The sequence below is a fragment of the Rhinoderma darwinii genome, chromosome 2 (genome assembly GCF_050947455.1).
Source record: "Rhinoderma darwinii isolate aRhiDar2 chromosome 2, aRhiDar2.hap1, whole genome shotgun sequence".
Lineage (NCBI taxonomy): Eukaryota > Metazoa > Chordata > Amphibia > Anura > Rhinodermatidae > Rhinoderma > Rhinoderma darwinii.
This window is the reverse complement of record NC_134688.1, coordinates 159,361,721-159,385,085: the sequence shown is the minus strand read 5'-3', so window position 1 is coordinate 159,385,085 and position 23,365 is coordinate 159,361,721. Positions and strand designations below refer to the sequence as shown.

General features: G+C 39.2%; 1 protein-coding gene across 2 annotated transcripts in view; it reads left to right on the top strand.

Annotated features, from left to right (window-relative positions):
• ABCC4 (ATP binding cassette subfamily C member 4 (PEL blood group)) overlaps positions 1-23,365 on the top strand; it is a 300,550-nt gene that overhangs the window by 152,475 nt on the left and 124,710 nt on the right. For both annotated transcript variants that reach the window (XM_075852387.1, XM_075852388.1), the window contains exon 20: positions 2,023-2,102. In XM_075852387.1, coding sequence (XP_075708502.1) covers positions 2,023-2,102 — 80 coding nt within the window. The remainder of the gene's footprint in view (positions 1-2,022; positions 2,103-23,365) is intronic.

Below are 23,365 nucleotides of genomic sequence, written 5' to 3'. Positions count from 1 at the left end.
TCTTTGATATCATTGAGGGAGAAAATGACTGCATGCATGAGATTCAGACCCCTCTTATAGAAGTCAATGAAGTGTGCAGCATATGTGTAGCCTAGTGCACTAGACATTGAAAAACAAACCAAAAATATATAGCACTTTTATGTAGACACTTTGACACATACCCAAAATATTTTTCTCTGATTTCTGGAAATACACTTTAAAATTGAAATAAATGCTTTTTTTTTATTTCTCCCTGGCTATCTTTATGGGGAAAAAATATTTTAAATGTTTAATCCAGCCATGATCACATAGAAAATTTTGTAAAGGTTTTATTGTTTTATACTACAAGTGATGGTCACGTATAAATTTTCACCTAAGGAAATGCTGGCATTGTACAGTCCTAGGGGGCTTGCAGGAGGTTTGGGCATTTCCTTAATGCTCGTTTTACCCACACTAGTTATTTGTCTTTGCACGAGGGGAGTTGGAATTGTTAACATTGCTTTTGATCTTCTGCTTATCAGAAGATGAAGAATATTTTGGAATGCAATTTTATTCAGAGGCTAATGTTCATTAGAATATAGCTTAAATGCTCTAAAGGCCTAATCACATCTCTGTTTCTCTTTTTAAAACGAGTCTTCTCCTCCCCGCGGGTATTCTCTTTAATCCCAGTACATTTCTGATAGGTACAACTGTAAATTACATTCTGAAGGTTTAAGCTCCATCCTCAAGTTTGTGGCATTCAATTAGTAATTCCAGTACCCTGAAGAAATATCACGATCCGCCACTTGATTTTTATTAAACTTATCTTATTCTGGTAGTCTTTCTTTTTTTTTTTACCTGATAAATGTACTTGAAAAGAAACATTTAATTCTGCAGCTCTAATTCAGCTTAGTCCTATAGCTTACTGTTAGTATTGGCCGGTATGTCTATGTTTCATGGAAAAGACACCATCAATTCAAAGATTTCAAGTCTTCGATTATAGAAATAATAATAATTAGTAAAGAAAAAAAAAAAACGACTGTAAAAAAGGTATATCACTAAAAACAGAAGGTGAACTTATTGAGAAAGGTCCTGTTGGACTGAAACGTCGCATTTGTGGGTAAATGAATTCCTGTTATTTTGGATGTGCTGCCTTGTCTCTTGTATTTTGCGGTCAACTTATTAAACCAGTCTGTAATTTTATCCATTTCTACTGAAGCTGATTTGTAATAGATTAAAGGGGTTTTTCCACTCTCTTTTCGGAAGCCCCATAAACTTTGAATGGAGCACCACTCCTTTCAATCTCCTCCTCACAGCGGTCGTGCCATGAGGAGCAACAGGGACTTGGAACTCTAATTTTGATGATTTAGGGGTTTGAGGTGGAAATCCCCAGCAAACATACATTCAATCAATCACATACAATCACCTGTCTTGTGAAAACCCCTTAAACTAAAAATCTGCATACACGTCTACTGATGTGGTACATAGGTTGGCAGTCTTGGATACAAACCAAAATGCCTATTTGACAACTGGTTGGCAGTGTCTCTCAAAACTAACAGTATGCCCCACATTAGGGTATGTTCACATGCAACACATTTTTTGCAGAAATTTCTTCGACTTTTACATACGTCTGAACGGGGTTTGTAAAAATCCATGCACATGAACTGTCCCGTTTGGGTGTATGGAACAGATTTAGAGTTCAAAACATTTTAGAGAATCCAAACCCATGGCGATGAGCTGATTGCTGGGGAATTTTTATGCTGAGAAGGGGTTGTCCAGTTAAGAAAACGCCATTAATTGGTGCAATCTGTGATTTTTTTTTTTGATTTTTTTTTTCCCTTTACCCCCATTGGAAATTGGAGGGAACAAGGTATAGATTTTTAGCTTTTGCTAATTTTGAGGTAGGTCTTTCTTGAACATTTATTGTTTCTCCTCTCCTCATCAACTGGAAATGTAAACTCGTGTAGTGTGTTATTTTATTGCTAAACCTTTTGATATTGAAGACCCATTCATTTTAAGCACTCATCAATGTAAGTAAATTTATATGTCCTTTTTTTTTTTCAGGAAGGATTCTGAATCGGTTTTCCAAAGATATTGGTCACCTTGATGACTTGTTACCTTTTACGTTTTTGGACTTCATGCAGGTAACAAACTTATTTGCACTAAACGGAAGGTGTCGTCATGATTTTTTTTTTTTTTTCATTATATTGCTTTTAATATAATGTAAACAAGAATTGTATTTATTTGTCTTGTCACTTTCTACTTTTTAACTCCTTCCCCCTGCTTGCATTCTGGGCCCTAATGACCAAGCCATTTTCTAAATTTTTCCATTGTCACATTCGAAGAGCTATAACTTTTTTATTTTTGCGTCGACATAGCTGTATAAGGTCTTGTTTTTTGTGGGACGACTTGTAGTTTTTATTGGTACCATTTGAGAGTAGATGCGACTTTTTGATCACTTTTTATCACATTTTTTTTAAAGTCAGGATTAACAGAAACCAGCAATTCTTCCATTCACAGTGCGAGTTAAATAATGTAATCGATTTATAGTCGGGGTCGTTACGGACGTTACGTTTTTTTTTTAATAGTAAATCTGTTTGTAAGGGGAAAAAGTGGGTTTTTCTTTTTTTTCACGTTTTTTTAAATTAACTTTATTCAACTTTTTTTAACTTTTATACTAGTCCCACTAGGGGACTTCACAATGCGATCCTCCGATCGCTATTATAATACACTGCAATACTTTTGAATTGCAGTGTATTATTGAATGTCCTTTTAAAACGGACAGGCATCTGCTAGGTCATGCCTCCGGCATGACCTAGCAGGCATTCATTACAGGCAGACCTGGGGGCCTTTATTAGGCCCCCGGCTGCCGTTGGAGACACAGACACTCGGCGATCTTATCGCCGGGTGTCAGTGGGATGAGAGGGAGCTCTCTCCCTCTCTCCAAAACCACTCAGATGCGGTGCACGCTATTGTGCACCGCATCTGAGGGGTTAAACGGGTGAGATCGATACTTATATCGATCTCACTCGGCAGAGCAGGGACGCTCCCAGCCCTCAGCTACCTCTGAGAGCAGGGAGATTTGACAGCTCCTTGCTCTGTTTACTTTATTCTAATGCAGCGCCGTGGAATAGCGGCGCTGTAGAATAAAGCCCATTAATGACCGCCGTGAAAAGGCTTATCGGCGGTCATTAAGGGGTTAATATATTCATACTTTTACTTCTCTATGGAGGCTGGCATTTTTTTTCATCTCTGTATGTGTCGATTAACGACACATACACAGATGGAATACGGCAGCTACAGGGCATAGGGCACAATGAACGTGAGCCGTTCATTGCCTCTGCTATCTGGCTCTGTACTGTCCGTCACACAGCAGAGAAGCCGGTTGGTAGGGAGATAGCAGGCGCCATTATGAAGACCAGCTGCTTTCCAGGTAAGGTGTGTGTCTCTGTCTGTCCCTCTCTTTCTCTCACAGACCCCCACTGTCGTGGCCCCAAACGGGCCCCCTCCCCTGTCGCTAGATGTATTCAGTGTGGACGGTGTGCGGAGCTAAGCTTGTCAGATGTAGTAAAGCTGAGTGTGTGTGTGTATGGGGACGATGGAGGAGACTGTAAGCAGTATTGGGTGGTGATCCTGGAGGAGACTGTCAGCAGGATGGAGGGATAAAGACATTTAGCAGGAGAGGCATGTAAAATGCTCAAAAAACAATGTGTCAAATACATGCTGTGTGAACCTGTCAACTGAAAAGTCAGTCACTTCACTTTCATCATTCTCAGGGTATGTTCACACGCAGTGTTTTCAGCCATTTTTCGGACCGTAAACGTCCCGAAAAACGGCTGAAAAATCGGAAACCTAACGCCTCCAAACATGTGCCCATTGGTTTCAATGGGAAATACGGCGCTCTGTTCCGACGTTTTTACGCGGCCATTTTCCAAAAACGGCACGTAAAAAGACGCCTGCCAAAAAGAAGTGCATGTCACTTCTAGGAACGTTTTTGTAGCTGGTTTTCATTGACTCTATAGAAAAACATCTCCAAACATGGCCGTAAAAAACGCCACCAAAAACTCGAGTTTGATTAAAAAATGGCTGAAAATCAGGAGCTGTTTTCCCTTTGTTTAGTGAGCGTGTGAACATACCCTTAGCCTTTTGGTGTGTCCTATAGCTTCTGCAAGCTGCATTTCAACAATCACACCCAAAATGGCAGCCGGACACTGCTTAGCAATTTGAAGACACCTTTTCCTGGCTTGTAGGATTCCCTCCCACATTTACAGCAGCTGTGAGTCAGGTTGCTTTGCCTTATTCACCTTTCTGTAATTCTGGGAAGTGCTCTCTCTGGAGGCCAACATAGGAAAACATGTCAAATTATTATTTAATTTTTAATACCTTCCACCATGTGGAAGAAAAAAAAAAAATACAAGAAAAAACGTAAAAAATATAATAGAAATAAGTAACTTACTTAAAAAAAAAAAAAAGTTTAATTCGCGACACATTCCCTTTGACATTTTCGTAGCTTTATAAAGAGAAAATATGGTGAGCTTTTGTCAGACAATATGATCGTAGAGTCATAATAAAACAATTTACTAATTTACTACAACATAATACAATAAGCACTTGCCAGAACTTTACGCCTTGTGTCGTCTCTCTTACACAGGACAGTAGGAGAGGCTACTATGCTGCATTCGCTTACGTTCTATGTATTTTCTCCTACAAATGAAACGCCTCGCTCTATATTCAATTTTTATTTAGCCTCTTCGTTCACCTGGTCTCTGCCGGGTCTGGAACCCAGGACCTACTGTATGGGAGTCAGAACCACTAGCAGTGAGCGAATATGAGAGGATTTTATCTGCCTAAAAATAACAATATTCTTCTTCACAGGGATAATATACTGGTATATAAATAAATATATATTTCTATATGCAAGTTAATTTTAATAAAAAAATAGGTAATGCGTTCAAGTGAAATGTTCTTCAGTAAAAAAATATCACAAAATTGTAAATAACAGACATATTTAGAATCCCCGCAATCGTAAAAACCCATACAATACAGTGAACACAACATTTATGGTAATCGGTAAATGGCGTAAATAAAAATTACATTGCATTTAACCCATAATAAAAGTTAATGTCAATTAAACGCTTATGTTTATGGCAAAATGGCTGCTTAGAAAAAAAATACAACTTGTCTCGGAAAAAACAAAACCTGATACAGCTATGAAGATGTATTAGTAGTGGCTGTTATGGCTATCAATGTGGGAAGGAAAAAACATCTGTACAGCATCCTCGTTTTCTGGGAGTAAAAGAGTTAAATGAAAAAACTTTATGGCATATAAGTGCATCTCTCCTTCTTAGGGTATGTTAACATGTGGCATTTGTTTTTTTGCGTCGTTCTGTAAAAATTACCGGAACATTTATTTATGTAATTTTTACCAAAAAACACACGCAATAAAAATGTACCAAACAATATCCAAAAAACATTACTGGCAACATTACTGGTGTGTAATATATGATGTGGATGAAAGACGTTGAGGCATTAGGGGCCCAATGTGAATCTATCTCCTAGGGGCTCGCCTAAACCTGGAGCCTGCCCTGATAGAGATAACAGACCTGCGGCCCATGTAAACCATATTCTGCAATATTATAACCTACAGTTCTCATATGACATCAAAAGCTCAAAAACAAACAAAAAAATTAACAAAGGAGGTGATGCAAGAGTGGGTTACAGGGAGAAGGCTTTATTTAGTCAAGCCGAACAAGAAGACAGTAGATATTCGATCCATGGTTAAGATTCCTTGGTATTGTGGAATATGCTATATCAGTTGTGTCCGGTCAGATGTTTTATGCTGAGCCGGACATAACTAATGGCCTTTTTGTGAACTTTGAACATCAGTCTGGCTACATGCAATGGTTTTTTTTCCTGTCCGCTGCAGGTAGAGATCCAGCATTACAACGGAGGCCAAAACTGCCCTCATAGGAAAGCATTGAATCCGTTCTGGCATCTGTTTGCCTCTGACGTTTCTGTACCACGTCAGAGGGAAACAAAACAGAACCCTTGACATATGTGAAAGGGTGACGGTTAAGGTGCTGATCTTGAGGTAACTGGCCTGTGTACAGGGGACAGAAAAATGGCAGGTTATATTTTTAAATGGAAAATGTAATGTAATGTGAGATGTACTAAAAATACCCAAACGTATAGTACCATCAATATAGTTCCAATACATATAGTACCATCCCGAAGTCTGACTTTTGGTGTTTTTTCTGTAAATAAGGTTTAGTTCTAGTCGTGGTTCATTATGTATGCAGTTGTGTTTTATCTAATGGTTGTTCGCTTTTATCTGATCGTAACTTCTATTTACACAAATGGGAGGGTACTCCGTTTTAACAACCATTGGTAAATAATGACTGAAGCCATTGCTTCTTGCTAGAGTTATACAGTTTAGAATATTTTTCCATTCTAAGTATACAATGGCTTTAGAGATACATAGGCTCAATATTTTGTTAATGCAGTCTGAATTGAGACCTTGGTGACCGGAGCTTTGTGGTCTTGCTGAATTTACAGCATATCACCTTTGGACACAGTGATTCAATAGCGACCTTACCCCTAAACTATTCAGAAATCTAGTCCTTGCATGAAATTGCAGACAGAGACTTTGTGCAGTGCTGACAATTTGCTCAAACACTAGGATCAGGAGGATGACGCGTAGAACTGACTCTCTTCTGTAATTCAAGGACTGAAATCGTATCCTCCGATTCTTTATCGTCATAGTTGCAATTCTAATACCATCTGTTATTATGCGACATATGTTTGGAGCTAATGATTTGAATAATTTATGAGAAGTGCTCAAACTAACCCAACAGAGTAAGGGCCTTAAATTAATGTACATGCTCCTGAATGGATGGCATGACCTACTTTTCACCACTTCAACCCTTCAACAGTAAGACTCTGTTCACACTAGAAATAAAAAATAGATCTTGTGTATTTCCTTATAGCACAGTACAGTGGGTACATTGCCTCCCTAGTATTAAATAAGGTAATGGGGAGAGAAAATAGGATAATGGTAGAAAAGGGAGAATGGCAAGTGGTTGGAGTAAGAGTAAGAAGTAAAGAAATGTATTATATCTAGATATTAAAATGTCACGTTACATCAGGCGATCCTGCAGCAAACTGACGTCACAAACCTAAACCGGTAATGACCTGGTCTAGTGGGCCCAGAGCTATAGCTTACAAATTCTCTAAATTAAATAGTTTATTGCAGATAAAATACCAAATATAAGCACGTAAAAAACTGCAAAACCACACAGTAAATCATCACACACTAAAGATCATATAATAATGTCCCATTCTAATGCCTGGTAGGCTCCGTGAAAGAGTCAAAGGAGGTGCTCAGCTCAAAGGTAAAGTCTTCAAATAATCCAATAGTAAAAGAAGGAATAGCGGGTAGAGACCATGATTTTCACAGGCCTGTCAAGTTCACTGTCTCTACCCACTTATTATTGCTATTGAGCAATAAAGGAAAGAGAAAGTTGATTTGGGTGCCGCTATTTCTTCTTTTACTAGTGGAACACGCAGTAAATAAGATCAAAGTGTAAAACACCTGCATAAAGTATATTACAAATTCCCAACATATGCAGGCATATAATATATTGCAAAGTCCCAGCATATGGCCATTTTGTGGCCTAGGGGATGCAATCTAAGGGTATGTGCACACGACCATTTTTCAGGCGTAATGGATGCGTTTTACGCCTCGAATTATGCCTGAAAAGACGGCTCCAATACGTCAGCAAACATCTGCCCATTGCTTGCAATGGGTCTTACGATGTTCTGTGCAGACGAGCTGTCATTTTACGCGTCGCTGTCAAAAGACGGCGCGTAAAATTCCGGCCGCGTCAAAGAAGTGCAGGACACTTCTTGGGACGTAATTGGAGCCGTTTTTCATTGACTCCAATGAAGAACAGCTCCAATTACGTCCCTAAAAGACGCTGCGAAAAACGCGAGTACGTGCAATTACGTCTGAAATTCAGGAGCTGTTTTCTCCTGAAAACGGCTCCGTAATTTCAGACGTATTTGCCGTTGTCGTGTGCACATATCCTAATGGTATGGCTCCTAGCGAACATTAAAAAAGCATCAATTAGCAGTATTGGACACATCCAGAGCATATAGTCAACAGACGACTGTCCAAGTAATTGGCAATAATAGGCCAAGGCTGACTCTCCTCATTTAGTGCACTACATCAGTTCGTCAACATGAAAGAGGCTGGTACCAGTCTGAGAAGAAAATGGGGAAAAAAGTAAGAAGATACTCATCCACATAGTAGGTCTGTGGTCATTGTATTTCCATTGGACAGCAGCCATAAGTGATCAATCTGAGGGTATGTTCACATGGAGTGTCTTCAGGCGTATTTCGGGGCGTTTACGCCTCAAAAAACGCTTGAAAAAAACGGAAGCAGAAGCCTATTAACATCTGATTGACTTTACTGGGTTCCATCGGGGTTTTGGTATTTTCAACCGCAAGAATATTGCCGAAAACTGCAGTTTTTGTCCTCCAACAAAAAATTCTTGAAAACCTGGCAGTAAACCTGAGGGACCCAACTAATGCTATTGTGAAAAGAGCCTAACAAATAGACATTGTAATAGAACAGTGAGTAGATGGGATCCAGCGCAATGAAATAATTTCCAAAAGGTTATATTTAAAATGGAAACTTGTTCCAATTTTATTTAGTGACAGAGTAAAAACGGGAGTCAATGTCCCACAGAGGAAAGGTGGATGTGTGGAAAAATATGCTGCCTACGCGTTTCAGACGATCTCCTCGTCCTTAATCATAGCTGATTCTATACTAAATAGACATTGTACTCTGCCCCTTAATGACCACCAATACACATTTCCATGGCCTAATCAAGGCCTCCAGGTCTGCCTTTAATTTATGCCTATTAGGTCCTGCCAAAGGCAATACAATACAGAAGTATTGCAGTGAATTATGAAAGCAGTCAAATGGATGCATTGTAAAGTCCCCTAGTGGGACTAGAAAAAAAAAAGTTAAAAATAATTTCATAAAGTTACTAATAGAGAACTGAAAAATCCCAAGTAAAAAAATTAACTTTTTGTCATAATAAAGTATTTTGTAAAGGGAGAAACCTTTACAAAATGCTATTATTAGGACAAAAATGTGTGTGTATATGTATGTGTATGTATGTATGTGTGTGTATATATATATATATATATATATATATATATATATATATACAGTGAAGGAAATAAGTATTTGATCCCTTGCTGATTTTGTAAGTTTGCCCACTGTCAAAGACATGAACAGTCTAGAATTTTTAGGCTAGGTTAATTTTACCAGTGAGAGATAGATTATATTGATAAAAGAAAATCACATAGTCAAAATTATATATATTTATTTGCATTGTGCACAGAGAAATAAGTATTTGATCCCTTTGGCAAACAAGACTTAATACTTGGTGGCAAAACCCTTGTTGGCAAGCACAGCAGTCAGACGTTTTTTGTAGTTGATGATGAGCTTTGCACACATGTTAGATGGAATTTTGGCCCACTCCTCTTTGCAGATCATCTGTAAATCATTAAGATTCGAGGCTGTCGCTTGGCAACTCGGATCTTCAGCTCCCTCCATAAGTTTTCGATGGGATTAAGGTCTGGAGACTGGCTAGGCCACTCCATGACCTTAATGTGCTTCTTTTTGAGCCACTCCTTTGTTGCCTTGGCTGTATGTTTCGGGTCATTGTCGTGCTGGAAGACCCAGCCACGAGCCATTTTTAATTTCCTGGTGGAGGGAAGGAGGTTGTCACTCAGGATTTGACGGTACATGGCTCCATCCATTCTCCCATTGATGCGGTGAAGTAGTCCTGTGCCCTTAGCAGAGAAACATCCCCAAAACATAATGTTTCCACCTCCATGCTTGACAGTGGGGATGGTGTTCTTTGGGTCATAGGCAGCATTTCTCTACCTCCAAACACGGCGAGTTGAGTTAATGCCAAAGAGCTCAATTTTAGTCTCATCTGACCACAGCACCTTCTCCCAATCACTCTCAGAATCATCCAGATGTTCATTTGCAAACTTCAGACGGGCCTGTACATGTGCCTTCTTCAGCAGGGGGACCTTGCGGGCACTGCAGGATTTTAATCCATTACGGCATAATGTGTTACCAATGGTTTTCTTGGTGACTGTAGTCCCAGCTGCCTTGAGATCATTAACAAGTTCCCCCCGTGTAGTTTTCGGCTGAGCTCTCACCTTCCTCAGGATCAAGGATACCCCACGAGGTGAGATTTTGCATGGAGCCCCAGATCGATGTCGATTGACAGTCATTTTGTATGTCTTCCATTTTCTTACTATTGCACCAACAGTTGTGTCCTTCTCACCCAGCGTCTTACTTATGGTTTTGTAGCCAATTCCAGCCTAGTGCAGGTCTATGATCTTGTCCCTGACATCCTTAGAAAGCTCTTTGGTCTTGCCCATGTTGTAGAGGTTAGAGTCAGACTGATTAATTGAGTCTGTGGACAGGAGTCTTTTATACAGGTGACCATGTAAGACAGCTGTCTTTAATGCAGGCACCAAGTTGATTTGGAGCGTGTAACTGGTCTGGAGGAGGCTGAACTCTTAATGGTTGGTATGGGATCAAATACTTATTTCTCTATGCACAATGCAAATAAATATATATAATTTTGACTATGTGATTTTCTGTTTTTTTTTTTCAAAATATAATCTATCTCTCACTGGTAAAATTAACCTAGCCTAAAAATTCTAGACTGTTCATGTCTTTGACAGTGGGCAAACTTACAAAATCAGCAAGGGATCAAATACTTATTTCCTTCACTGTATATATATATATATATATATATATATATATATATATATATATATATACACACACACAGGGTGGGCCATTTATATGGATACACCTAAATAAAATGGGAATGGTTGGTGATATTAACTTCCTGTTTGTGGCACATTCGTATATGGGAGGGGGGAAACTTTTCAAGCTGGGTTTTGACCATGGCGGCCATTTTGAAGTCGGACATTTTGTATCCAGCTTTAGTTTTTTCAATGGGAAGAGGGTCATGTGACACATCAAACTTATCGAGAATTTCACAAGAAAAACAATGGTGTGCTTGGTTTTAACGTTACTTTATTCTTTCATGAGTTATTTACAAGTTTCTGACCACTTATAAAATGTGTTCAAAGTGCTGCCCATTGTGTTGGATTGTCAATGCAACCCTCTTCTCCCACTCTTCACACACTGATAGCAACACCGCAGAAGAAATGCTAGCACAGGCTTCCAGTATCCGTAGTTTCAGTTGCTGCACATCTCGTATCTTCACAGCATAGACAGCATAGCGAGATGTGCAGCAACTGAAACTACGGATACTGGAAGCCTGTGCTAGCATTTCTTCTGCGGTGTTGCTATCAGTGTGTGAAGAGTGGGAGAAGAGGGTTGCATTGACAATCCAACACAATGGGCAGCACTTTGAATACATTTTATAAGTGGTCAGAAACTTGTAAATAACTCATGAAAGAATAAAGTAACGTTAAAACCAAGCACACCATTGTTTTTCTTGTGAAATTCTCGATAAGTTTGATGTGTCACATGACCCTCTTCCCATTGAAAAAACTAAAGTTGGATACAAAATGTCCGACTTCAAAATGGCCGCCATGGTCAACACCCAGCTTGAAAAGTTTCCCCCCTCCCATATACGAATGTGCCACAAACAGGAAGTTAATATCACCAACCATTCCCATTTTATTTAGGTGTATCCATATAAATGGCCCACCCTGTATGTGTGTGCGTGTGTGTGTGTGTGTGTATATGTATATGTGTATATATATATATATATATATATATATATATATATATATATATATATATATATATATATATATATATATATATATAATTTTTTTATTTATTTTTTAAATAAACTACACATAAATGGTATTGTCCTATCTGTAACGCCCCAAACTTTTATGTTATTAAACCTGCATGGTGAACGCCATAAGAAATGAAATAACAATGCCAGAATTGCTGTTCATCCTGCCTTCCAAAAAATGCAATCAAAAAGTCGTATGTACCCCAAAAAGGTAGCGATAAAAACGACACGTTATCTCGCAAATATGCCCTCAAGCAACTGCGTTGGAGGCAAAAAAAAGTTTTAGCTGTTGGATATGGCGACACAAATACGTTGCAAAGGAAAAGTGTTTTTATTGTGTCAAAGTAGTAAAACATAAAAGATATAATTTTGGTATCACCATAAACGTAGCGACCTGCAGAATAAAGTTATTATATTATTTACACCAGATGGTAAATGTAAACTTAAGATGAAAAGAGAATGGCGAAATCTCAGTTTCTTTTCCATTAGACCCCCAAAAACAGCTAATAATAATTTATATGTGCCCCATAATGGTGCAATTAAAAAACACAAATTGTCCTGCAAAAACAAGCTAAAATTGCTTGAATTAGAGAATAGGCTGTAAAATAAATGGCATAATAATATGCAAATGGAGTGTCATGGCAGTTCCATCCAGATGTTTTATGCACAGACCTGTATTAGGGTTATCTGCTAATTAATAATGCTTGTTCATTGCAGACCGTGAAAATGCCACGTTTCTGTCATATTCGTGCTAATCTTCTTGAAAAGAGGTGCTTTCTTTATTACAATCTTCAGATAAGACTGGGCCAGTTACTTTAGAGCCTGTACTTCCACTGTAAGACATGTCACACCTTTTAGCAAGTGTTAGGGTATGTTCACACGACAGCGCAAAATACGTCTGAAATTACGGAGCGGTTTTCAGGCGAAAACCGCTCCTGAATTTCAGACGTTTTGACAAGTGCACGCGTTTTTCGCGACGTCCATTATGGACTTTATTGGAGCTGTTTTTCAATGGCGTCAATGAAAAAACGCTCCAATTACGTCCCAAGAAGTGACATGCACTTCTTTGAGGCGGGTGTCTTTACGCGCCGTCTTTTGACAGCAGAGCGTAAAATACACCTGAACAGAACACCATAAGACCCATTGAATTCAATGGGCAGATGTTTGGAGAAGTTTTTTCCGGCGTAATTCGAGGAGTAAAACGCCTGAATTATGTCAGTAAATAGGGCATGTGAACATACCTTTACGGTTTGGTTCCTGTAGTCCGGTTCCTCAGGAGCTCGGTTAGGGTGGAGGTACTCATCTGGCACCAGGGCTTCAGTGCCTCTAATTAGCCCAGTTGTAGATTTTCTAGATTGCTTCAGTGGAAGGGGAAACCAATAATGAGGAGGTTGGAGATAGTTTCTACAGGTTACAGCAGTAAAAGGCTATAACACGTACCAGAACAATTTTGAAACCTATTCAAGCAGGTTCGGTAATGGTGATCTAGTAGTACTGAGCTTGCAGTACATGGGATTATCCAAGGGAGTAGTCAAGGACCGCAACAGGTCACAAACATAAAGTTCAAGATCAGAATATAGCAAAACCACTTTAGGGAGCCAAAACCCCTTGGCGCTGCAGCCATTGTTCAGTTTTTATTCATTTTAGTTTTTTTTCTCTCTCACTTTCCAAAAGCCATACTTTTATTTATTTTTATTTTTTTTAAAGGTCGGCATAGCCGTATGAGGGCTTGTTTTTTGCAGGATGAGTTGAAGTTTTTAAATGGGTTGTCTGACAACAGAAAATGTTCCTAATTGGTTAAGAAATGTAAAATGGAGACATTTACTAATATATACTTTCACTTTCAAAACTGCAAGGATGTCCAGATTTCCCTGTTCTGTGAAGTGGTCCTGAAAGTGGAGCTTCTCTCCTTAGTTGTGACGTGCTGACAGGGCTTCAGAATGCAGAGAGCTCCCCCCTCCTCCCAGTGTCGGTGACGTGATGATGGGCCTGGCTGCCTGGCTCTGTTAATTAGATAAGCCAGCCCCTCCTCTGTCCCGGCTAATACACCGTAGCTTTATGTCCAGTCTGCAATTGATCCTTTTCCTCCTACTCTCCCCATTATCTGTTAGCCCCCCCCCCCTTTGACTGTCAAAACAGAGCTATCTGCTTTCAGTGTGAGACATACACATAAATAATAATAATAAAGATGGCACACACTGAAAACAGATAGCTACGTTCTATGCTCGGAGATCCATAACTTTTTTTTATTTTTCCTTCGATAGAGCGATGTTAGGGCTTGTTTTTAGTGGGGTAGCTGCAGTTTTAATCTGTACCATTTTTGGGGTTTGGGATACATACAACTTTTTTGCTCACTTTGTTTTTTGTTTTTTTTAAATTTTTGGGGAAGCAAGGTGATCAAAAAGCTGAAATTTTGGTATGGTGATTTTATTATTTTTCTATGGTCCTCATCTGGCGGGTTCAATAACGTGAAAAATTCTTACTTTTTTTCGATGGCAGTTAAATTTAACTTTTTATTTTTTGCATTACTTCAGGGGAAAAATGGGAAAAGGGTTTTTTGTTTTTTTTTCTTTGTTTTTTTTTTTTAACTGGGCTGAATTGGAGCAGAAAAAATGGCAGACCTGGGGGCTCACTATTGACTGCAGCACCTGAGTGGTTAAATAGCCAGGATTGGAGTCCTGTAATCTCGGCCGCTGCAGTGAGGTGTCAACTGTAACATACAACCGACAACCGTTAAGTATGGGTTGGGCACAGCCCATGATCCAGCACCATACATCCTCCCCCCCCCCCCTTGGCGGCTGTGACGTACAGTTACGTCACATGTCACCAAAGGATTAAGTAGAGCGCCACCCGCCTGACCACACTGCCAGACCTGTTGAGAGACTCGTGGCGGTGGTGGCCAGCAGGGAGAGACTCTGCTGGACCACAGTGAGGTGAGTACATTACATTGAGTTAATCCTATACTAGAAATATTAATATAAAGGTAAGGCATTGGTCTAAAGGCAAATAAGTAGCTTGACAGATGGGTGGGTCTAAAAAGGAATGAGAGGGAAAAAGATGTGGGATAGGAGTGGTCATATGCTGGCTTGATTTTACCTCCGTGTAGATTGTAACGCTGTAGTTATTTCTCCTTCTCTATCACTTTGCATTCTGTTGGATTGCCTTGCAGCGGTCTGGCAAGAAAAGAAATGCATTGTGAAATGTCGGAGCCTTGTAGAAACAATCTGCTCTCACGGAATGATAACAAAGATTAAGCAAATTCTAAATGTGTGTTGGCTTTGCAAAGCCCATGTTTACTGCACCTATTGAACAAAACCAGGAGTGGTTATTTGTAAAGAATGAACAGATTAGCCATAATAAGGTAAAAATAATGATGTCTTAGTAAGAATAAAAGAAAAAACTGTAACTCAAGATAATAATCTCCAAAGACACAAAAGATTTATGTGCCAGGAAGATTGTAAAAGATCAAAGGTATTACAATATAATGCTATTGGCTACTGCTTCAGTTCCAACTTTTATACATACAACATATGTATTATTAACCTGTACGACTAGATTTTTTAACAATTAGAATGTAAATACCTGTGCACTGTAAGCTTGTATTCAGACCTTGATCATGATGGCTGTTAAGCCCCTTAGCCTTGCCTGTAGTCAAGGCAGAGTTGTGCTGTCAGGTCAAATCACTGTGGCAGCAAAAGGGTTACATTTAGTGTACATGGGGTTGGGCCCTGTGTGCGTGCAGTAAATCCACTGCTAATTACGCATTCTAAGGAGTGATAGGTTTCAGAGGTGTTATGGTTTAAGAGCTAAACAGGTGGGGAGGATGTTAGTTTATTATACTTGCAATTTAATAAAGCCCATAAATCACACATCACTGTACTGATGACGTGGTCTTCTCACGCTTCTCACTCATCTTTGTTTTAGTTCGAATTAAGACGTAAAAGACCTATAGGATGAAGTATTCTTTTATGTATTGCACACCTGGTATGAGTGATTGTAAAAACTATATCTATCTATCTATCTATCTATCTATCTATCTATCTATCTATCTATCTATCTATCTATCTATCTATCTATCTATCTATCGACAGCACTCCAATTCAAAAGTAGACAGCACTCCAATTCAAAAGTAGACAGCACTCCAATTCAAAACTGAAAAATGGGTCTTTTTATTAGCCCTCGTGCAACGTTTCGGCCCTCCAAACTGAGTCATTTTCAAGCATACTGGCAGTGTACACAGCAACGGTATATATGGGGACCAAACATTGTCGCATTTACATGTGATTAAAGCAAATATTCAAACAGTAATAAATTCATTGTATTAACATCTTGTTGTAAATTGTGTATCATAGCAAAAATGATTGTTCTACACAATAGTGCTTAAAAACATTTTCAAATACATAAAGTGCATAGAGTAATTATGCATGCACTAATAAAGCAAACAAGTACATGTGAAAGAAATTAATATTTGCTTTAATCACATGTAAATGCGACAATGTTTGGTCCCCATATATACCGTTGCTGTGTACACTGTCCGTATGCTTGAAAATGACTCAGTTTGGAGGGCCGAAACATTGCACGAGGGCTAATAAAGAGACCCATTGTTCACTTTTGAATTGGAGTGGAGTCTACTTTTGGAAATCTATCTTTTACAGATGTAAACACACATTAGAGGATCAACTCATACAAGTGTTTTATGGTATAAAGTAATAACGTACGTTCTTATGATTAAGAATCTAAACTTTAGTCTAGAAAATGTCAAATAGATTAAGGAATTTGAAGAAGCTTCTTTAAATTTAAAGGGAATTTATCAACACAAAATGATATTAACTAAGTCAGTCTTTTTTTTTATGTTGGAGGTGCTTTTATTTTTTTGTGGCAACAAATGTGTGTGTGTGTGTGTGTGTGTGTGTGTGTGTATGTAATTGAATGGAGAAAGAGAAGGCTGGCACTGCCCTATTTCAGACACAATACAATCACTGCACAAAGTTCCTTGTTGGTTAGCATATGTGGAGTACACCTGTCAAATTGCCTTGATAAAGCGCTTGTAGCGTGAAACGGTCGTAGGCTATTCCACATCTAACAGAGCGAGATCATTTTTCAATAAAAATCTTTTTATTGCCACAGACGGTGAGTGCCTCGTACTTCTACTATCTTCGTGTGTGTGTGTGTGTGTGTGTGTGTGTGTGTGTGTGTGTATATATATATAGATAGATATAATATTTTTTTTTTATTTATTACAGTGTGATTCAAAAAAGATGGTGCAAAAGTAAAGGCCTGTAGTTAAAGTAACATCAATGGTAAAGCTGGTTAGTGCCCATAGCAAACAATCACAGCACAGCTTTAATTTTCAAGAGCCAAATTTGAAATGTTCTTACATATTGTGACATAAGATGGTGACATTGAAGCAAGAAAAAGCTTTTTGCGTGTTGGAATTTGCAAGAACTGGGTCAGTTGTGACAGTACAGCGAAACTTTCAGAATAAATTTGGTAAATGTGCTCCGCAAAGTAACTGCATTTCGCGTTGGGTTAAGCAATTCGAAACCACTGGGTGTTTATGTCATTGGAAAAGTCCGGGCCGCCCAAAGACTTCGGAAAAGACAGTGAACAGGATTCGAGCCGTGTACGAGCGTACTCCTAGAAAGTTGACCAGGCTGACTAGTATGGAACTACAAGTGCCACAAACCACAGTATGGCGTATCTCAGGAAAACCATGTGCCCTTATAGAGCACATGCGGGACTCCCCCAAATGAAACATGTTCTGTGAAATGAGCAGGCGCAAAGTCTGCGGTCCCTTTTTTTGCTGAGGATACTATCACTGGTCACTCCTACCTGGACATGTTAAAGAAATGGCTTATGCCACAAACTACATTTGGCAGATTTCCCCTATCAGCAGGGTGGTGCACCTCCAAATTTCCATTTTTGATGTTCGTGATACCTTAAAGGCATGGTGTTGCCCTAAAAACATGTTTTTTTTTTTAAAAAATTAAACATTTAGTGTGTGGGTGATTAAACATTGTTCAAATTTTTTTTTTTTTTTTGCACGAGTCCAGGAAATATTATAAATTATTTCTAATTTATAATACTACCCATTTTTGGTCACTAGATGGAGCTGTTCCCAATGTTGCAGCATTGCAACATTGGGTTAAAAGCCCTCGCTCTAGTGAGCTCTCAGCATCCCCCCCTCCTTTATCCTGGCTAGTGCCGGGATAAACGAGGGGTTTGAAAGGTTTAACCTCCTACACTGTGTGTCGCCATTTTTTGAGGTAACCCACAGTGTAGTAGGTTTACATACAGTAGTAAACACACACAAACACTAACATACATTGAAATGTCTTACCTGCTCCTGCCGCCGCGGCTCCCTCCGGCCCGTCCGCTCCCTTTGCTGCCGCTGTTCCATGTGCACAAGTCCGGAAGCCGCGACCGGAAGTAGTAATATTACAGTCCGGCCGCGACTTCCGGTCCACAGGAAAATGGCGCCGGACGGCGCCAATTTCGAATAGGACTGTGTGGGAGCGGCGCATGCGCAGTTCCCACACAGACGCCGTACACGGACGTGAATGGGACGGGAGCCGTTCACAGTCCCTATGGGACTGTGGCTGCCGTACTCCATGTCTGTGTGTGTCGTTAATCGACACACACAGAAATGGAACAAAAAATGGCAGCCCCCATAGGGAAGAAAAAGTGTAAAAATAAGAAACAGTAAAACACAAACACACAAATGAATATAAACGTTTTTATTACAGCACTAACATCTTTAACATATAAAAAAATTATTTGCCATGACACTGTTCCTTTAATGAAACGCTGGTTAGCCGCACCAGAAATAACGATTCACCAATGTTGCGCTGGCCTCCACAATTGCCAGATCTAAAAAGGACTCGATGTATCTGCCCCCCAGCCACAGGATCTGAATGACCTGAGACAAGGTATCACTGAAACAGTGGTGTCCATATCCGGTTCTGTCCAGACGCGCCCGCATATACTCGGACTACTGCCTAGACATCTGCTGTGTCACTAATGGAAATCACTTTGAACATTTGTAGAAAATTAGGTTTGTGGCACATGTAGTTCAATACTAGTCAGCCTGGTCGACTTTCTGGGACTATGCTGGTACCCGGCTCGAATCCTGTTCACTGTCTCTTCCGAAGTCTTTTCCCATGACATAAGACCTAGTGGTTTCGAATTGCTTCACCCAACGCGAAAGGCAGTTTCTACGCGGAGCACGTTTACCTAATTTATTCTGAAAGTTTCGGCCACTAGAGCACTCAGAATAAGCTGATGTTTTCTGCAACTCACAGCTTTGTTGTGTAGACTGCGATAGAGTCAGCGGAGGGTGGGTGAGAGATTTAATTACCGCTCTGTTGTACTACTGGAAGCCTAGATATGGCAAGATTGCCACAATATACACATGCAGGGATGGCTCTGTATGTGCCTTCCCTATCACTCTATCGGGAAGGGGACTGTATTTCATCACTTTTTGGAGGCCAATAATCTATTTACATTTCTCAGTCAATTATCTCCCATTCATAGCAATTGCCATAAAGTCCACAGACTTTGCTGCACTGTCTAAACAGACAATACAGGAAATAAGTGTTGTAGGAAGAAATGTGGCAGATAAGGCTGGGTTCGCGTTTTAACCTCGAATTACGTCCGAAAATACGGCTCCAATGCGCCGGCAAACATCTGCCCATTCGTTTGAATGAGCTTTACGATGTTCTGTGCCGACGGTCATTTTTTTTACGCGTAAAAAAGACGCCCGCGTCAAAGAAGTGCCTGTCACTTCTTGGGACGTAATTGGAGCCGTTTTCCATTGACTCCATAGAAAAACAGCTCCAATTACGTCCGTAATGGACGCTGCGAAAAACGCCTGCACTTGCCTTTACGTCTGAAATTCCGGAGCTGTTTTCTCCTGAAAACAGCTCCGTAATTTCAGGCGTATCGGACGTGTACATGCGAACATACCCTAAGGATGACGATAAGAGCCCAGCTCCCTGCAGTGTGCTCAGTCCGGGAAATGCGGCCGACCTGCGGACCGTATATCACGGACTGAACACCCTCGTGTGAATCCGGCCTCAGTGTATAAAAAAAGAAAGACTGCTCATAAAGAAAAGCACCTGATGTCAAATATGGTTGTGGATCATTGATGCTTTGGGGCTGTTTTGCTGCTAGAAGTCTAGTTATTAGAAGGCTTAAACGGGGGTGTGGATAGCTTTTTCAGTAAGATCATGATGACTCTACATCAAAATCCACTCACATGGTTATGGGAACACAAAATACAAGTTTTGACGTTCACGCTCTAAGGCCTTGTTCACACGGTGCACATTTGATGCAGATTTTGAATGCGTTATTTTAAGCCATAACCAGATCTGTAAGCCCTTTTATATTTTTCTTCTGTTTTTAGGTTCCGTTCCTGGTCCAAGTTTAAAAAATGCATTCAAACTGCGGCAGTGGCAGATTTTGATGCAGAAATTTCTGTAGAACTGATTTTCAGTCATTCATGAGAATGGGGTTGTTTCTGCAGCCAGTGCATGGATTTCTGCAAGTTCCATTCAGATGAATAGAACTGATTTTCAGTCGCAGAAATTTTTGCAACAAATGCCACATGTGAATCCATCCTTAGGCCCTGTTCACACTGAGTTTTTTGCAGGCAGAAAATTCTGCCTCAAAATTCAGTTTGGAATTTTGAGGCAGATTTTGATCAGCATGCACGCCGTTTGCCGAGTTTTTCGCGACATTTTGAGCTCAAGCAAATTTACCCCCACGGGCAAAAACGCCACAAAATACGCTTTCTCTGCCTCCCATTGATGTCAGGGAGAGGTCAGAGACGTAAACGCCCGAAGATAGGGCATGTCTCGGGAAAAATGCTCGCGGGAAGAAACTCCTTTGCCTGGCCATTGAAATCAATGGGAGGCGTTTTCGGAAGTTTTTTGGCGTATTTTCCGACGCGATTTCCGCGTCAAAAAACCGTGTCACAGAAACTGTGTGAACAGGGCCTTGGAGTAAGTCCACTCAAAGTATAAACACTTCAAAATTTCAGAGCGGAAATTCCACAGTAATTTACATTCTGCAGAATGAGAATCCGCAGCACCGGTTAATCTCCGCACGTGTGTTCTGGATTTTTTTTCCTGCAGCATGTGGATGAGATTTGTTCACATCTCATCACCTGTAGTACACTGTAGAGTTTCCGCGCTGAAAATCCAGGTATAAATTCTGCAGTGTTTTAAATGTATGTGGACGTACCCTTTGTCTCCGGATTTAAAATGTGCCAAATTGCGCTAAAATTTGGCGCAAATTAACACTCCTAAACTAAGGCAACCAAGAGGTGGTCTAAACAAAAAGTATCTAACGTGTCTAGCAAAATGGGCCAAATTTATCATACACTGTACGCCACTGTGATGGACCTGGCAGTCAGAAGATGTGCCAAATTTAAGTTTACACTATCTAAATCTTATACAGCTTAGTAAATCTGCCCCAGTGTTCTCAATAAAAAAAGTATATACAGTTTTGAACAAATTTGATATAGATTGAATATTTATATATTCAATTTTGAGTAAGCTAGATCTGTTTTGAATGTTAAAGTAATTCTTCACACATGCATATATATATATCAAATAACAGCGCTAAATGTACTTTAATTTCTGATTTACATAAAAATTTGTATCCTTAGGCTCTGTGGTTGCAAGAGTAAATTGTTTACTTTAGACAAAATTTTGAATGATAAACATCGATAAATTGTAACTTCTTGCATATCTATTTTGCTTATTTTCTTTACTGTTTGTGATTTCCTCATAAAAAGACAAGGTAAGCAGTAATACTTAATGTGGTTGCAATTTTATAAGTCCGGTTGCTTGCTAAATCTGAGTTTCATTGCAGATCTGCATTTCAACAACAGCAATATCAATTATGATAAAGATCTTTTGACACTTGTTTTGTTTGCAGGTGTCTTTTATAAGACGACCTCTAATCCCTTCAGGAAGAAATAGTTTCTCTCTTTTTAAAGAGTATTAAGTAAATATAAAGGCTCTCTGATCCTTGCCTTTTGTTGCTGATTCTTTGAGGGATATTTCCCAACATTCATTGTTTAAATGGTTGTCAGGAGGAATCAAGTGAGACTTGATAAACAATGCAGTAACTGGTTCATCTCATTCTTTGTACTGGAGCATTTTTTAAAGGATTTGCATTGAAGAAGGGCTTTTTGGTGGAGGTACACTCAGGGTCACTTTCAGCCTTCAAAACCTTTACTGTTTTTGTGACTTTTTAATACAGACTTGGTGTACAAATCCAGAGCCTGGAGTAGCTTGACACGGTATAGTGCACCATGTCCTTGGGATAGGGAGAACGCAAAAAATCTTTAACTTGTATATTTTCAATTACGTATAATAATTATGTATGTTTGATCACGTAGGTATTTTCTTTGTGAGCCTGATTAACCTTTTCAGGACCAAGGGTCATCGATACCTCAATGACCAGCCCCATTTTTTCAAATCTGACCTGTCATTTTATGTGGTAATAACTCTGGAATGCTTTTGCCTATCCAAACGATTCAGAGATTGTTTTCTTGTGACATATTGTACTTTTGTTAATGGAAAAATTTGGTCAATAAATTCATAGCTTATTTGGGAATAACACCAAAATGTAAAGAATTTTCAAAAATTATAATTTTTCTAGTTTAAAATGTCATCTACTTGTAAAACAGATATGAATACCACGCAAAATTGTTGCTAATTAACATCCCCATATGTCTACTTTATATTTGCATTGGTTTTTGAACATTATTTTATTTTTCTAGGACGTTACAAGGCTTAGAACTTTAGCAGCAATTCCTCACATTTTCAAGAAAATTTCAAAAGACTATTTGGTCAAGGACCAGTTCAGTTCTGAAGTGGCTTTGAGGGCCTTATCTACTACATAGAACCCATAAATCACCCCATTTTAAAAACTGCACCCCTCAAAGTATTAAAAACAGCATTCGGAAAGTTTATTAACCCTTTAGGCATTTCACAGGAATTAAAGCAAAGTAGAGGTGAAATTTACAAAGTTCATTTTTTTTGCCAAAATTCATTTGTAATACATTTTTTTTTATGTAACACAGAAGGTTTTACCAGAGAAATGCAACTTAATATTTATTGGCCAGACTCTTCAGTTTTTAGAAATATCCCGCATGTGGCTCTAGTGTGATAATGGCATGAAGCCGCAGCCTCAGAAGCAAAGGAGCACCTAGAGGATTTTGGGGCCTCCTTTTTAAAAAATATATTTTAGGCACCATGTCAGGTTTGAAGAGGTCTTGTGGTGCCAAAACAGTGGAATCTCCCCAAAAGTGGTTTTGGAAACTACACACCTCAAGGAATTTATCTAGGGGTATAGTTAGCATCGTGACCCGACAGGTATTTTGCTATATTTATTGGAATATGTCTGTGAAAATGAAAATCTACTTTTTTTTTTTCTTAAATATAATTTTTTTATTTTTTACAAGGAATAAAGAATAAAAAGCACCCCAAAACTTGTAAAGCTATTTTTCACGATTA